Below are 17,306 nucleotides of genomic sequence, written 5' to 3'. Positions count from 1 at the left end.
CATATTTAAATGAATGAAAACATGAACTTAGTCTTTTATAAAAAGATAAATAAAACAACTCATTATGCTGCTACAAAATGTCTAAAAACCGGGAGTGAAATTACTCAGTAAAACTCAGAGCAAAACTACTTCAATGGACACCAGTTCTTTTTCAAAAATACTTCAATGGATATGAGTTTTTAAAAAACCATATGGATTTAGTTTTCCCTACAAAGATCATTTAATAACTCAAAACTAATGAACGTAGATACTGAGATTTATTGTTCTCTCAGAAGGGTAAAAAATGCAATGGCAACATAAAAATATACATGGATTTAAAGTAATATGTTTTAAATGTATGATTTATAGGAACATTTATAAGAACATTAATATTATTTCCTATATCAGTAATCCAAGTTTTAAACCTGAACTACCTGATAGAAATTGCCTCTAATTTCTCCAACAAACACTTCTTTAAAATTAATTTTAAGTAGAATAGCCACAATATACTTACATTTAATAAAATTCCTAATAAATGAATCAAAAAAGTGCACATACCTCTTTTAAAAGCTCATCTTGTTTATCCTACAAGAAAAGCACAAAAAAGTTAAAGATTGACTACTAAATTTTTATAATATATCTATTTCTTTTACAATATATAGCTTGTGACAAAGCTAACAATTTCTGTGCTGCTTCATATAACATACACCTCCCTCCCTTTGGTTCAGCTAATTCAGTTCAAGTCTACATCCACACTACTTTAATAATTATTTAGGCCTAGATCCTCTATATTCCATGCAGGAAGACTTCTGTATCCAAGAAAAATAATGTTAGCTTCAGTGAGGCTGTTTAGGAACATAGGGATCACCCACACTGAATAACTTGCAGGACTGAAGGGGTGGGTTTCACTGGTTTCATACAAGCATATATTGTGAATCTGATTCAGAATTATATATTCTTATCCTGAATGCCAAAATGAAGGAAGATTATATGGGAGAAGTATTCTATGCCAGTCAGAAAGCAGTGGCAACAATTGAAATGAAGTACCAAGAACATTTTCAATTATGTTTTTAACTATGCAAGACATTTTAATATTGAACTATGCAAGACAATTCCCAAACTAGTTGTAGAATAGGAATATGAAAGTTTAATTGTGTAAATGGATAACTGATAAGGCTGGGCTTATCAATTAATGTTCACAGTTACACTCAAGCTCCTGTCCCACTCCTGGGGAGCTGGCTGCCACTGTATCAGAGGCAGCAGCCAGCTGTCAGGCAGCAGGCGGGACCCAGCTTAAAAGCCAGCTCCTGGTACACATGGGCTCCAGGGGAACTGGCTCGTTTACACGATCAACCAATGAACCTGGGCTCATCAGTTGATCTTAATGGTTACATATATACACACACACCCTTGCTGCCTCTGTATCAGAAGCGGGGGAGGGGGCAAGTGGTATCCAGTGTCCGTTGGAGGCAGCAGCACATACCAGTGGCTCCCCGCACACACCAGCTCCTGTGGAGCCACTTCCCTTCCCACACAGGCAGCAGTGCAGTGAGGGGAGGGGCTTGCATAAGCTGCGACTCGTGGGGAGCTAGCTTAAAAGCTGGTCCCCCTGAGCAATAGCTCCTGTGGAGCCACCAACCCCACTGCAGCCTCTGATAGCACTGCGAGGAGCGGGCAGACGGGATCCGGTAACTGTGGAGAGAGAGGGCTTTTACCCATCTATTGTCCATACTCGACCTAATGCCCTCATTCCCAATGCGGGTAACCATGTAACCGCCAGGTTTTTTCAGCGGATACACATTTACCTGGAGCAGCTCTCATCTGCGGTAGGTTTAGCTCAGGCATGCTGTGGTCAGGAGCGCTCCAGCCCAACTGGAGGAGCGCTGGTCCGTAGCAAGTGGCAGGTGTTCCTGCCTGCCCATGGTGTGCGGTGGTGCTCCAACAACGCCCCATTTAACTGGGTAAACAATTAAACTTAATGTTTAACAACTTAAGTTATTAAATGGGATTTTACATCCCCATTGACTACCCCCTGCATCAATGGGCAGCAGTCGATCCAGTGGTGATTGATTTATCACATCTAGTATAGGCACAATAAAGTGTCCACCTATTGCTACCTAAAATTTTAAAATAGATAAACCTATGTTATCTTCATGGAACAGTGCATGCTGTATCTGGATGTAGAATCCTTTTAAAATGGTTATATAAAAACTTTTCCTGCGGGATGACTGAGTGCTGCTATCCCTTCCCCCTCACCCACCTGGCCTCTTCTCTTAGTCCTGCCTCCCCATTGCTAACCCCATTAACTCAAAGGGTGAATGCCAAGGCAAAAAAGACACTGTGGCTGAAGTGACTGAGTAGCTAAACCCGGAGGGTAAGTCTCCTCTCATTCCTTGCCCATCCCAGAGGCCTCCCAGGCTACTGCAGCTGCTTACTCTAGAGAAGAGGAGCTCACCACCTTGCCCCAGGAAGCCAGTCCTGCAGTGCCCTGGGGTAGCTCTGATGACATGTGGTGGGGCACTGCCTGGGCGAAGCTCTCCAACTGGAGGGGTGTGTGTCTAACCCAGTGTACAGAGCTGCCAGCTCCATGCTGCCTCAGTCACTAAACCCCAGGAGCCTGCAGGGGCCAGCACTCAGCCCCTTCACAGGGCAGATCACGAGAGCCAAGTGGAGCCCACAGGAGATTAGCTAGTCCCCAGCACAGCACTGCCAACTCCACACTGCCTCAGCCACCAAACCTCAGCAGCCAGCAGGGGCCAGCACTTAGCACCTCCTCAGGGCGGATGGCAAGATCAAGTGGAGCCTGCAGGAGACCAGCTGGTTCTCAGCACAGCACTGCTAGCTCCACACTGTCTCAGCCACGAAACCCCAGCAGCATGCAGGGGCCAGCAGCCAGTCCCTCTGCAGGGCATATCACAAGAGACAAGCAGGGCCTACAAGACACCAGTTGGTTCCCAGTGCAATGGGACATTGCACCATGCCAAAGTGCCCCCAGCCCTACACTGCAGCAGCTGCCGCACATGATGCAAGTGGGAAGGGCAGAGCTGCCCAGGTGGTTGCAGAACTCTTAGAGCACTCCCCCCATGCTCAGAGATGCTGCCAGACACAACGCTTTCTAGATGTTGGTAGGTCATGAATAGGAACTGCAAAGAAGAGAGTCTGTCTTACCTGGAGAGCAAGGAAAGGGTTAAGCTAATTTGGAGATGCACCTGAGGGAGGGGGATTTGGGCATTCAGCCAATGAAATGCAGATAAGGAATTTCAAATGAGAGAGAGTTTTTCCCCCCTTTGTTTGGTGCAAGCGGCAGTTTTTCCCCAGGTAGCAGGAAAGATGGATTCTCCCAGGAACAGGCTCCTTGAAATGTGTAAGTAGGGAAATGGTTAGATAGTCCATCAGGTTTTTTTACTGTTTTCCTTGTCTGGGGGTTTGAAAATCGTGTCTGAAGTGGTTATTGTTTTTCTCTGTTCTTTTGTAACTAAGGATTACAGTCCAGTGATTCTATTTCATTCCATGGCTTTTAACAGACAGTCATTTGCCATGCTTGCAACAGTAGTCGTATTTTAATAATAGAAGTGTAAGGGTTTTTTTTTGTTTAGGTTAACTGGTATTAGTTGATTTTGTGTCCTTACACCTACGTAAGGTTTAAGGAAGTGAAACCATATTACCCAAGAAAAGCAGAGCTCTATTGTTCTCTGTGGATTATCCCAGTTTGTTTTCCCAACTCCAAGCAAAACGGGGGAGAACTTTGCCTCAGGGAAGAGATTCCAAGTGGTCTTGTCCCTGTAAGAAGGTTTATTTATTTTTATTTCTCTTTTTATTTGAATTGACACTTGATGGTGATGGCAGCTATTTTTTTTTCTTACAACTCAGGGAAACTGAGACCGGACAAGTTTGTCTCTGGGAGTCACAGAGGGTATGTCTACACTACCACCCTAGTTTGAACTAGGGTGGTAATGTAGGCAACCGGAGTTGCAAATGAAGCCCGGGATTTGAATTTCCCGGGCTTCATTTGCATCTTGCCGGGTGCCGCCATTTTTAAATGTCCACTAGTGCGGACTCCATGCCGCGCGGCTACACGCGGCACGGACATTTAAAAATGGCGGCGCCCGGCAAGATGCAAATGAAGCCCGGGAAATTCAAATCCCGGGCTTCATTTGCAACTCCGGTTGCCTACATTACCACCCTAGTTCGAACTAGGGTGGTAGTGTAGACATACCCAAAGATAGGTTCTTACAGAGTTTATTCTGCTATCCGATCCCCAGATCTACACTCTAAGTGCCAGATTGGGGAATTGAGCTGTGACATGGTGAGAGACAGTGGTGGACGGGTCGGGGGAAGATGATTCCCAAGGCACTGCAGAAACTCGGCCATGTGGCAGTACTTCACATGAGTTCCGCAAGGGTCCCAGCAAGTACTGGGTATTCAGAGCCAACCGGACTAGGAGCTACTGCCTTTCTCTCTAAAGCTCTCCTAGGACAAAACAGGCCAGCATCTGCTTTAATGGTTTAGTTTCCTCACTTCCCTGCATTTACGGTGCCACAATAGTTCCTCTTAAAACAGTGGTTTTCAAACTTTTTGGACCATGGACCACCTGGATCGATGCAAACCTTTCTGTGGACTGCTAGTTAATGGAAACTGTTAATTACATAATTACACCTGAGCCATTTTGCTAGTAATGGATCTAGGGAGATTCGTTTAATTTAAGCACTTTAACTTTCTCATGTTATCTTATCAAACTTCATTTAAAATAAAATAAAGTATTAATGTATGTCCAACCCAAAAGGTTTCAATGTTTTCTTTATTTATGGCAGGCATGGGGGAACCTTTTTTGTGGCAGGGGCCACTGAACCACAGAAAAATCAGTTGGGGACCACACAGATGAGAAACAAAACAAAACAAAAAATCCCCCAAAAACCCACTCCGTCAAAAAAAACAACCCTCACTGATGTAGCTCCCAACTGAGATATCTTGCTCCTCTGGCGCTCTAGTTCTATGAGGTATGGGGAAGGAAAGGGACAGGAAGGACTGAGTTTCAGGGCCTCCCATAAAGCCATATTTACTTTTCTGAGTTAGATTTTATGGACCCTCCTTAGGCTCTGCGGTAGGGACAAAAATGAGGGGTTCAGTGTGCAGAAAGGACTGCCAGTGAGTGGGATAGGAACAGGATGCAGGATATGTGAGGTGCAAAGTGGGTGAGGGTGCAAGTTCTGGGTGGGAGGTAGGGCGCAGAAGCAGGCTGGGAATAGGGTGTCTGGCCGGGGGGAAAGTGTAGGAGAAAGGGTGATTGCAAGAGCAGGGTGGGGGTAGGGTGTCTAGCCAGGAGAGAGGATGCAGAATCTGGCCAGGTTAAAGCTGGGTGGCAGACTGGTTGAGAGGGTTCAGGGAGATGGGGGCAGGGTGCCCCCCAGAATAGGGCTGGGGTCAAGGTGGCTGGGGGGGGGGGGGAAGGGAGGTCTGGGAAATGGAGGGGCAGGAAGCCTGGAAGCAGTGCAGCAAGGCAGGGGTGAGTGGGTAGGTGACCCTAGGATGTCCAGCTCTGCCGAGGATGGGGTCCTGCAAGGGTCCATTCCACGGCAACCTCGGGAGCTAATCAGACCTTCCCCCCAGACTAAGACCCCATGAGTGCAAAGCCCTGAATGGCCCCAAGCCCCAACCTGCCTCCTGCGTGTGCAGGGTCCTCAATCCCAGCGTCACCTCCTCTCACCGCTGCCAGGCGTGGCGCAGGCCAACTTGCTGCCAGAGAAGGGAGGGAGTGGTGCCGGCTGCTCGCACGAGAGCCGACTCTGCCTGACCAAGCACCACACATCCCAACCTGCTGCCTGCTCCATGGGAGCAACCATACACACTCTTATCATGGTGGCAGAGCTCCCCCACATGTGGCCTGTGTGGGGATGTGTGAGTTTGCTGTCTGTTAGCTGTAGCCCACTCCCCCTCTCTTAGTCACTTTTATTCTATATAACAGGACTGCAGCTAAGAAAATAAATGTGGTTAAGCTAGTTCCTGTATTGCTGAAGTAGTGGAAAAGTCCCAATAACATTAGACCTTGCTTAAGAATCTGCCATCGCTCTGATAAATTGATTGCATCCATGCTTATGAATATGTATGTACCATTAAAGAATGAGTGAGGAAGTGTGAATGAGAAACATCCAGTCACAAGGCTGTCCGGTATCTGTTACCTTTTAAAGGCAAGAAAGGATCCTGCAAAGTGTTTAAATTAACATGACAAGAAGGCAGGTGGAAGTCTCTCTCTCTCAGACAAGATGTAACAGCACACCAAGCCCAGGGATGGCCCGGAAGAAGTAGAGCCCTCCCGCAGATCCATATAGAACTCCAAGGATCCTCAATGCCTTCACAGCCGGCCTCTGGGAAGCTGTTGTCTGGCTAGCATTCCAGCCACCTACCAGATCAAAAGTAATCTATGCCAAACTTGCAGTCTGCCTCTACCCTACGAACATGAATGCAGCATGTGTGTTTGTGTGAGTATCATCTTACCATTAAGAAATGTACTAATAAACAAAGCTCAATCATTCTCGAGTTCATGCTTCGTTCAAGGAATAAACTTAGCTGGCCCAAGGGGGATAAACTGGAGGCCAATTTCATTTCAGATAACTCAGCACAAAGTGACCCAATGTTGTTCCCATTACTGTTTCCCGGAGGTGATCTTGGGTGGTCTTACGTGCTGCTTGAAGCGGAGAACTCTTCGAAAAAAGCTGTACGGTACTACAGCTATCATCAGGCTATTCATCTGAATGGGCAGTTCAGTCTGTTGCTCACATAGGGTTGTCTCACATGCACTCAACACCTACTTGAAAGTGGAATCTCAGTGTCTTGCTTACTTGCACTTCAACCAGAACCAACTGCATATTGAGAGCATACAAGGGTTGATGGATCACACAGCCAACAGTAGAGCAAACACCTCCAACTCCGTGCATATCAGTAACAGTATTATTCCGCTGTTGTCCTTTGGGGGCAGTCCCAGGGCCACGCAACAGCTCTACCACTATGCAATGGCCATATCCTAGTACATCAGTCGTCCGGATTTGTTTGTTACCATGACTTGTAACCTAAATGGCCTGAAATATACCGATGTCTGCAAAAGATGCTGCCTAATAGAACTGTGAATGACGTTCCATATTTCACTGCCTGCGTATGCTATCAACAGTGTTTGTATTTGGTCAAAGAACTCAATACCATCTTCGGTTCAATTAGGGCCTACATGTACACCACAGAGTTTCAGAAGAGGGACCTGTCTCACATGCACCTGTTGGTGAGACTGAACCAAAAACTTTTGACAGTGGTAGTTCTTACTACCAACTATCTCTCTGGCTTGGGAGTGGAGACTCCAAACTTCCCCTCCCCTTTGGGAGAGAGGCTGGGAGCAGTACAGGCACCAAAGGAGCTACCAGTGTCCTCCTTTCCAACCTACTGCTACCAGGCATGAAGGGCAGCTGTCCCAGCTGCTGGGGCCAAGCGCTGCATGATGGGCAGCTGCCCCTGAGACCCCATTCTCCTCCCTCCCTGACAAAAGGAGAAAGGAGGACACCAGCATCTCCTCCGGTGCCTGTACTGCTCCCAGCCCCGAGAAGGGAGGGGAAGCTTGAAGCCTCCACTCCCAAGCCAGAGATAGTTGGTGGTAAGAACACATTTATCTGTGCTGAGATTCCCAATCTGTTCCCAAAGCTGTTCATCGAGGCCTGGCAGCTCTTAATACATTTATAAAGCACAAGCACAGTGGAGTGGTGGAGACTGGGCGCAAGCTCGTGCCCACTCCCGCCATGCTCCCCTGCCCTGCCACAGATGGTGCTGGGGGACGACCAGCTTTTAAGCTGGCTCCCCCCAGCACTGGCTCCTGCTCTCCCCCACTTGCTGCCTCTCTCTGATAGAGGCAGCAAAGGGAGAGGGGAGAACAACTAGTCAAGTCACTAGTCAACTATCCAATAAGCATATGCTTATCAGATAGTCGAATAGTCCAGTAATTCCCAAACTTTTTTATACCGCGGACTGGCAAACATATTAAAAAACTGTTAGCGGACTGGCCCTGAAATATGTGCATACGCAGTATGGTAATTAATGTAATTGCATATTCATTATGGTAATTTTTGTCCATGGTATATTAGGCAAATCAAAGAAGGGGGGACAAGATGGTTAACAAGAATTTGAGAAACTGCTGCATACACACATTTTAAAAAACAAATAAAATAGTTGCTAACATTTGTTAAAGAGTATTCTCCAGACCAAACCTCTGGCCTCAACTGCACCAGAATTAAAAAGGCAGTAGTTAACAGGTCTGGCAGTGCTGACACATTCATATTTTCCTATGCACTTAATAATGCATAATAATATTGTGTACGTGCGCTGGCTGGGAGCAGTAGAGGCCAGGGGGAGGCTCCCGCCGAGCAGGGAAGGAGAATGGAGTTACAGGGGCAGCTGCCCAACACATAGCACTTGGCCCCTTCATGCCTGGTAGCAGTAGTGGGGAAAAGAGGACACCAGCAGCTTCTCCAGTGCCTGTACTGCTCCCAGCGATAGTTGGTGGTAAGAACTACCATTTCCACAGCAGATACCCAACAGTAGTTTTAGGACTAGGAAGTGTGGGAGGGAGTGCAGGCAGGAGACAAGGATATAGGAAGTAGAGAATGACCCCTGAGAGACCAACTCTTTCAAACGGAAAATGAAAACGAGGTGGCATATTTGAGCTACTGACTCAAAAGAGCCATTTCACCACTGGATACTTTTGCCTAGTTCCTGATAGATTTCTAAATGGAATTCATGTTTCTTGAACAGTTATGCACGGAGGCATAAAGAATGTACAAGTACCCCCATACCACATATGTCTGGTCCCTTGAATACCATGGAGTGCAGCACAATGACAACCACGACTCTTCTAGCTCATCTGTTGTTATAGAGTTACTAAGTTTTTAAGAGAATTCAATTTGTATTTTTTGTCATTTCAACTGATAATATCAATGGTTGGCCTTTTTTAAATTTTTTATTAATTTAAATTTCCATGGCTGTGAAAAATTATGATGTTAAGCATTTTTAAATTTGTATTCATTTAAATATTCACAGATGCACAAAATATGGGGATCAGAATAATTTAATGACAGTAGACACGGAGAGTCAAAGTTAAAGCTTTATAACTATTAAAACACAAGTTGTCAACATCACATGGGGGCAAAAATATTCAAAACAAATATCCACAAATACAACACTAATAAGCTGTCAAGTAGCATTTGTCTTACTTTGCCGAGTGCTACATTACAGTCCAATCATTATCATTGGAAATATTTTTGTTCATTTGTGTGTAAATAGTGAACTTGATGTCTATCGACATTTACCAATTAAAAAAACCCCACATCCTTCTAACCATAAGTATTATACTTCCTTGCCTTCCTGTGTGTTTGGATTATCTCTATTAAAAGCATTTCCTCCGGTGAGATAAACAAACCATTTCTCAGTTCTGCTGCATATAAATCTACAATTATTAGAAAGATAACACCCCGATCAGCAGGGCAAATCTGGTGGTACAGAACAGAACGCCGCACCAGCAAGATATTTATAGCTGGTACAGCATACTAGAATGAGACGCAGATGAATGTAGAGCTGCTGGATGGCCCCATGCTGACAATTCCCCAGGTGTAGCTGTACTGCTCCCAGTCCTTCACAGGGTCTCCTCCATCAGAATGGCAGCCAACCCCACCATGGGACAGGATGGAGATGTTGGGCTAGAGGCAGTATAGCCATGCCAGAGAAGCGGAGGGCATGGGGCCACGCAGAGGCTCCATGTTCTGCTCCTTTCTCTGCTATGGTTCCTGGGTCCTGAGAACTGCAGCAGGAAAAGGAGCAGAACCCCCAGACCCTCTGCCCTTCCACAGAACTGCATCTGCTCAGGTTCCCAGCAGCAGCCCTATCTTGTGTGGGTGGGGCTGGGAGCAGTACAGGCACCGGAGATGTTGCTGATGTCCTCCTTTCTACACTGCTGTTTCCAGGCGGCTGGGGCAGCCACGTTCCACGCAGTCCCAGCTGCTGGAGATGGAACCGGGGCTACAGTGAAGCTGCTCCAGCAGGGACAGCCTCACCACAACCCAGCTCCAGCACATCTGGCTGCCCACAGTGCCACTCACCCTGCTGATTTGTAGGGAAGTGGGGGGAAAAGAGAATTTTCTGTACACGCCTTATGGGGAAACCCAAGGGGAGAAGCTCATTAGCAGCTGGGGACATAATTTACCACAGCCCAGCAGGCAGGGGTTCACAGCCTGTTGCTAGCCCACGGACCAGCAGTTGGGAACCGCTGGACTAGTTGACTAGTTCTTTACATCCCTAGTTATATGGGAGAAATTCAAAGCAGTCCTCTCTGAGGATGGTACAGAGTACAAGGCCTTACTGTACATTCAGAATCTGTTAGAAAAAGGATATTCTATGAAACACTTTGGCTTACTGACACCACTTACAAGAAACTGCTGTTGAAGAGGATGATGTTTCTCTGGGTGAACATAAATGACTATATGAGATGACACTTTTGCAGCAAAGGAGAACAGAGAGACGCCTTTGATTATATCATTCGACATATGACAACACTCACAACTGCTTCTTCATCGATGAGCCAGGAGGCACTGGTAAGACTTTCTTATACCAGTGCCTGATCCATAGCCACAGACACCAATAAAAAAAATGGCATCAATTGCCTTGACTAGGATCACTGCTATGTTGCTTCTCAATGGGAGTACAGCGCTCAAGACCTTCAATCTGCCATTAAATATTGAGAATGATTCCTGGCTCAGCTGGACAAAAGCATTAAAGCTTCAGCTGATGCATATTGACTGCTTCATATAGGACAAAGCCTCCATGATACCATCCGCTGCACTGAATGCCATAAATCTCGGAGAGCATGGTCTATGTAGACAGCCAGACATGCTGTTCAGAGGAAAAACTATGCTGCTTGGTAGGGATTTCCAACAAGAAAGAAGGGGGGATGCCATCAGTTCATCAATGTACGCCTCAAGGCAGTAAACTGTAGCCCTGTTTTAACAGGAATACAAGAGCGAACAATGATGTAGTCTCCTTCTCTCACTGACTGCTATCCATTGGCCATGAAGATGTGAAGAAATTGGTAGTAGATGATGACTTATACTGCAAAGATATGGTTGCTCAGATGTATCCACACGGTGTCAGCACCAAGGTGATGAGAAAGCAGGCAATCTTGGTGGGTTGTAATGAAGAGATTAACAAATTGAACTTGCAAATATTGGACAAAATTCCCAGTGATTCATCTGTGAGGGTACTGACTTTGTTCAGTGTCTGGGAATTGATGCTACTGAGGTTGTTCACAAGAGTGATCAGTTACAGTATCCTGTAGAACGCTTGGCTGAGATGACTCCATCTGGTATGCCTCAACAGCTGATCTTGAAGGAGGGTGCCATTGTTATGCTTCCGTGGAACCTCTGTATATCTGACAGTTTCTGCAATGGAACACGTCTAGTAGTCACGTCTATGTCCAGACATGTACTCTGTTGCCAGATAATAACTGGCGACAAAACTGGAGAAATAGTGTATATCCCACATATACGGTTGGATACCTGTGCCAATGTCGACATGCCATTCATCCTGCAGCGGATCCAGTTCCTAGTGTAGTTGGCCTGCACCATGACAATTAACAAACCCCGGACACAGAGCTTCAACTGTGTTGGCCTGTATATAAATGCTCACAATGGACTATTCAGACACAGCCAGCTCTATATAGCTCTGTCTCTGTGTAGAAGCTGACAGTGTATCAAAATATTCAGTAATGGCAGTTGAGAAATCATAAATGTAGTATTTTATGGAGTACTGTTAAATATAACATGTGAACAATATACCCATTAATGGTTTTTTTCAATATAGCTTCATTTGTTCACTTTTCTATAGTGTGAGGTTAACAGGCTCGCTAGCTGTGAAACTGGCCACGCAGTGGGGGGTTGATGAACGTAGTGAGCAGTGGTCATAGGAAGGGCTGGTGGAGGACTCCATCCTGCTGCACCACAGGTAGGAGGGGAGACTATGATCCAGCTGCAGTGGATAAAAGGGGGTTGGGCGAGTGTAGTGAGCAGGGGGACACAGCCTTCTAGTAATGTTTAACCAATTAAACGAGAAGATGGGGCAGGTGAGTGCCCCATCCCACTTGGTCTCAAGTGGCACCACGGCAGCTCGGCTTGAGTACACCCATGGGGATGGAGCATCCCCCTGCCCACAGCAGGTGGGGTGATGCACCAGCACCCACCAGTTAAGCATTCACATCCTTATGATCACCCCATCTCAAAAAAGCATTATGTATTTAAACAAAGGTCAAAAAACATGGGGATTGATTAAAGGCCTAGAAAAAACTCTCCTTTGAAAAAAACTGAAGACTGTAATTGTTTACCTCAGAGAGGAGATGAACAAGAGAGCTCCAATGCAAATATGTAAAACAGTGAATGGTACAGCAAAGGTAGATCAGGAAGTTCTGCTCTCCCTATCATAACATTAGGAGTTATAATTAGCAACAATCAAAATATTGGAAAAGATTATCAAGATTCATACTTCAGAGTTTACACCAATCTCTATTAGAGATCGGAATTAAGGATGTTAAGAGGCAGGCTATTCGCTAATCGCATAGATGATACATTTTTATGGACTACACAATTAGTCAATAAAATGAAGTCTTGCTCAGTCCCAGCTCACAACAAGCCCTGGAGTTACTTATTTGAGCTGCAGCGAGGGTAAGAGCTGGACACACTAGGGATGTTATATATTGATTAATTGAATAGTCGATTAACCTCATGAATTTTTATCGGTTAGTCAACTATTCTATAGTCCCGGGGTGGAGGTCCGTAGCCACTGTATCAGAGGCAACGTGGGGTGCCAGGCAGGAGTTGGTCCACGAGGGAAAACAGTTTAAAAACCAGCTCCCCGAGGGAAGACCACAAGGGAAGACAGTATGGACCAGCTGTTTGTCACCCAGTGGTGCTGCCTCTGATAAAGAGGCAAGAGCGTGGGGTGGCAGCAGCCCCCATCTAAGGGGGAGAAGGTTGAGCTCCTGGACTGAGTGCAAGCTGGAACTGAGCCGGGCTGCCTGCCCACTTGGCTCCTAATACACTTTAAATGCAGAGCCTCAGCAGAGGTAGGTTCTAGATCTGGAATGAGCCAGAACTGAGCCAGGCTGCTGACCAGTCTACTAAAAAATTTACTGGCAAGGGTGTACGGGGGTGGAATGTGTGTAGTCAATAGCATTAACCTATGAGCTTTTGCTTATCAGTTAACCAACTACACTATTATATCCTGTAAAGTTTGTCACTTGGTGTTTTTATTTATCTGTCTTAACTATCACACATTTCGTGAGTTCTGAAGTTTGACCCGCACTGTGCCTGTCCCACACTAGTCTTACTCCGTCGTGATTTGGGCTAGTTAACGTCATAATGGAATGTAGTCTAGTTATACCGCCTTGGGCAGCAGGGAGAGGGGGGTCCGGGCCCGCCCTCACTCACGGACCCCAGCCCAGGGCCCTAAGGACTCAGACCTGACATGGTCCAGTCCGGCTGGTGGGCCTTCCCGCCGAAACACGCCAGCCCACGTGCAGTATGCAAATGCCCCGTCCTGGGCTGCTTCCTCTACCCTTACCTGCCTCCCTTTACCTCGCTTCTCTTTTTTTCCCACCTTCTCCCACCTCCCTCTTAAATCACCCACATTCTGGCTCAGAGTCCTCCGTCCCTGGCAGGCACCACCCTCTTCTCTCCTCCCCCAGATCCCGTCCCCTTGCCCACATCACTCTCCCACCACACTCTTCTACCATTTTCCCGGGCACCGCTCCGGATAGCTGTCTGGCAGCACACAAGCACTCTGCACATGCACAAACCCCGACTCACCGCCCCCCGACCAAGGCTGGCACCAGAATTTTTAAGGTGTGGGGCAATAGTATCCTGGCACACCCGGCTCGCCACGCCCCATACATGGCTGGCGCGGGGGGTTTTGGAGTGTGGGGCATTAGCGCCCCATCACACATCCCTAGTGCACACATCCAGCTCTAACTACAGAGGTGCAGCAGTAGATGATCCTGGACCCAGCATAAGCCAGGACTGAGCTGGGCTCACACCAGGTCCCAGCAGCTCGCTGAGATCCCGCATGAACAGGGGTAGCTACCAGAGCAGCCTCTGTCCTCAGTGGGGAGAGGCTGTTCTGTGGCAGCCTCCTCTGCCTCCCAACCTCTACACTGCAGCATCTGATCATCGTGTGGGGAGGACAAGCTGCAGCACGGAGACAGTGCTGGGGTGGTGGAACTGGTTTTTAAGGTGGCTCCCCACAGCACCAGCTCCTTCTCCCCCCACCGCACTTGCTGCCTCTGATACAAAAGCACAAAGGGGGGGGCAAGAAGTGAGTAGTCGACTCTACTACTCACAATCACACTCAGGATGAAAGCTGGGGAAAGAACAGATCATTACAAAGCAGCCTACTACAGGATTATTCAACTATCCTCTAAAACAGTGGTTCCCAATCTTTTTGATACTGGGGACCAGTAAACCCATTCACAAGCTTTTGGAGGACCAGTAACATTTATTTGCATATACATTAAGCAAATGATGAATATGCAAATAAATTGTGTCGCTGGCCCTACCTGTCCAGCGGGTTGTTCCGCTCCCCCCTCATGGCCCCAATCCCAGATGCTTTATCAGCCGGCGCCGGCTCCCCTGGCCTTGTCCGACGCCAGGCGTTCTCCATCGGTGCGCCCGGCCTTCTCCCTGGGTTCTAGTGTCCGTCAGATCTAGCCCCACCACGTGGGAGCATGCCCAGCAGAGACACTGCAGTGGCGGGCTCTCTCCCAAGAGGACCGCGCCACTGCGCTCGGCAGTGCAGGATGCTGCTACCCAGTCACACAAATTAATAGGATCATGCGTGGTAATTTTTCTAAGGACTGGTATTTTTTTTCTAAGGACCGGTACTGGGCCGCGGACCACACTGAGAAACCTGCTCTAAAACATCTGGATGTGTTCACTGTTGGCGACAGGATTATAGGGTAGACCAGGGCTGGGCAATAATTTTTTGCTGGGGGCCACTTCGGAAATTTTTTGAGTGGCCACGGGCCACACAAGAAGGGGCATGGAATCAAACTATGATTGGGCTGGGGGTGAGGGAGTGCCTATGTCCCCACCCCACTTTCCCCCAAGGTGCACCACCTCGCTCCCACACCCCCAGGCCATAGAGCATGGAGAGCGCCCCAAGCCTTCTCTGTTCTCCCCCATACCCTGCGAGCAGCATACGGCGCTTCAAAGCACCAATAAGAGCCTGGGGGCAGGTGAGTGCGTGACTTTTCCTCCCGCCGTGTCAGGAGCACATGGCGCTTTGAAGCACCATGCACTGCTCACAACGCGGGGGCGAAGCAGAGGAGGCTTGGCCCACTACCTCACCCTTAGGTCCCAATTGGCCTGGGGGCAGAGGAGCAGCAGGGCCTCCGCAGGCTAGATCCACCCGTTTGGCAGGCCGGATTGGGTCCGCGGAGGCCCTATTGTCCACTCCTGGCAGACCAGTAGGATCTTCCATAAGGCAATTCCAGTGTTGCTATTAGACAAAAATTTGCCTTGTCAACTTCTATTCATAGACCACCAAAATTCTCTCATCTTTACAAAGACTGCTTGCTTTGACTGGGCCTGTATATGAAGATATTCTCTAGGTCTGTTAGCGTGTAGCCGTTTACATGATTAAACAATAAGCCCAAGCACATCAATTAATCCTAATGGTTGTAGTAAGTTAAGGGTCAGTAACATGGAGTCAGCAGGCCTGAATAGAGGCCTGTAACATGAAAACAGCAACAGGCCTGCAATCTAGTGAGCAAGACTTTGGTTCAGTAACACAAGAGCCAAGAAAGAGGCCCTATTGATAATTGTGTGATTGTGTAAATTAGGTCGAGCATGGAAGGACACAGGGAGGCACTGGGTATACAGACTGTAAGCCAAAGGGGAGTAACAGAACATCTTAATAAGAAATGTCTTGGTACAAAGACTCCCTAAAAATGAATGCACATACCGACCTAGGTTCAGGACCGGGTCGAGACTGACAGCATGAAGGATAGTAAGGAAGCCCCCCTTCCATAAGGTGAGGGGTGGTATCTAGGCAACAGAGGGTGGCAACCTGGTACGTAAAGAAATGATGTAAGTTGTTTGTACCTGTCTATAAAAGAACACCGAAAAAGGTACTCTCCAGCCGACCTGGGGGGGGGTACGCACTAGGCACCTGAATGGCAGGTGTCATTGCCTAAACTTACAGAATGCACAGTAGCTTAACTTTGACTAACTGCTGTTAATATCTGATATATGGCAATAGGCCTGCCTGGTGTTGGTATCTTGTCAACGCGGGCCACAGTGCCCAGTGGTGTAACATTGTACTGATCTCTGTTACCAACTGGTAGAGCTTCGCATTTGACAATAAACTTGCTCAATTGATTTCAAACCTTGCCTGCATCTGTCATTTCCGGGGACTCTCAGAGATCTCCTGTGTTGACCCAAGTGCACAGGGTCTAACACTCTGATAAAGGGAGTACTGATTGTTACGCACACAGAGAAAAGTTTATCATCACCGACAGAGTGGAGGTCCTGTCAGGAGCGCGCCAGGACGACCCTGACCAGACGACGCTGATACTGACAGTTCAGACCACCGAAGGTACCAAGGTACAGAACACTGAGGAACGACAATGGTTACATGGTGCTGGGACTAAAACAGTTCAGTTAAAACTGTTCAAAATGGAGGCAGTGAACTTTTGACCCAAGGACTCCATTTTGATCAGAATGCCTGTCAACAGATGGAGACTCTGGACTGTGCTAGCTCTTACCAGCCAGAACTGATTTTCAGAACATTCAATCACCTCAAGGTTTCACACCACAGACGCAATTTAAGGCCCTGTGCAGCTGTTGAGGGGTGTTGCTTCTTCCACCCATGCTCCTGTCAGCATCAGACCACCACAGCCGTGACAAGGAAGGGAGAAGAGCTACCATCAATGATCAGTGATCCAACCATCACAGAAGTTCTTCGCACGGATCTCACTTGGAGTTCCTCCCTGAGAGCTTTCAATTAGTTCAAGGGTAGTAGGTCCCAGGCTTTGGCAGCACAGCACCATCCAGCCTAATACCACCGACACCTCTGAATGTAATAGGGGTTTACTTTCTTGGGGTTCTTTCCTGTCTTCTCTTCTTTTCCTCCTGACCAACCAGGAACATTTGGGCCCAGGCTTCATGCCTCCCTCATGAAATCCCTACACTGCTATTTAGTCACAGTTGAGTAAGGATGCTTACTATCATCTGTTATTGTTTTAGTTCATATATGAAATC

The 17,306-nt window shown here is 47.3% G+C and overlaps 1 protein-coding gene across 4 annotated transcripts in view; it reads right to left on the bottom strand.

The window, feature by feature from the left end:
• CENPK (centromere protein K) overlaps positions 1-17,306 on the bottom strand; it is an 87,348-nt gene that overhangs the window by 68,675 nt on the left and 1,367 nt on the right. For all 4 annotated transcript variants that reach the window (XM_089779376.1, XM_006117003.5, XM_089779375.1 and 1 more), the window contains exon 2: positions 538-564. In XM_089779376.1, the coding sequence (XP_089635502.1) occupies positions 538-564 (27 nt within the window). The remainder of the gene's footprint in view (positions 1-537; positions 565-17,306) is intronic.

This window comes from Pelodiscus sinensis, chromosome 6 (assembly GCF_052426305.1).
Source record: "Pelodiscus sinensis isolate ZL-2025 chromosome 6, ASM5242630v1, whole genome shotgun sequence".
Taxonomy (NCBI): domain Eukaryota; kingdom Metazoa; phylum Chordata; order Testudines; family Trionychidae; genus Pelodiscus; species Pelodiscus sinensis.
The sequence above is the reverse complement of the archived record's forward strand: the minus strand, read 5'-3'. Positions and strand labels throughout refer to the sequence as shown.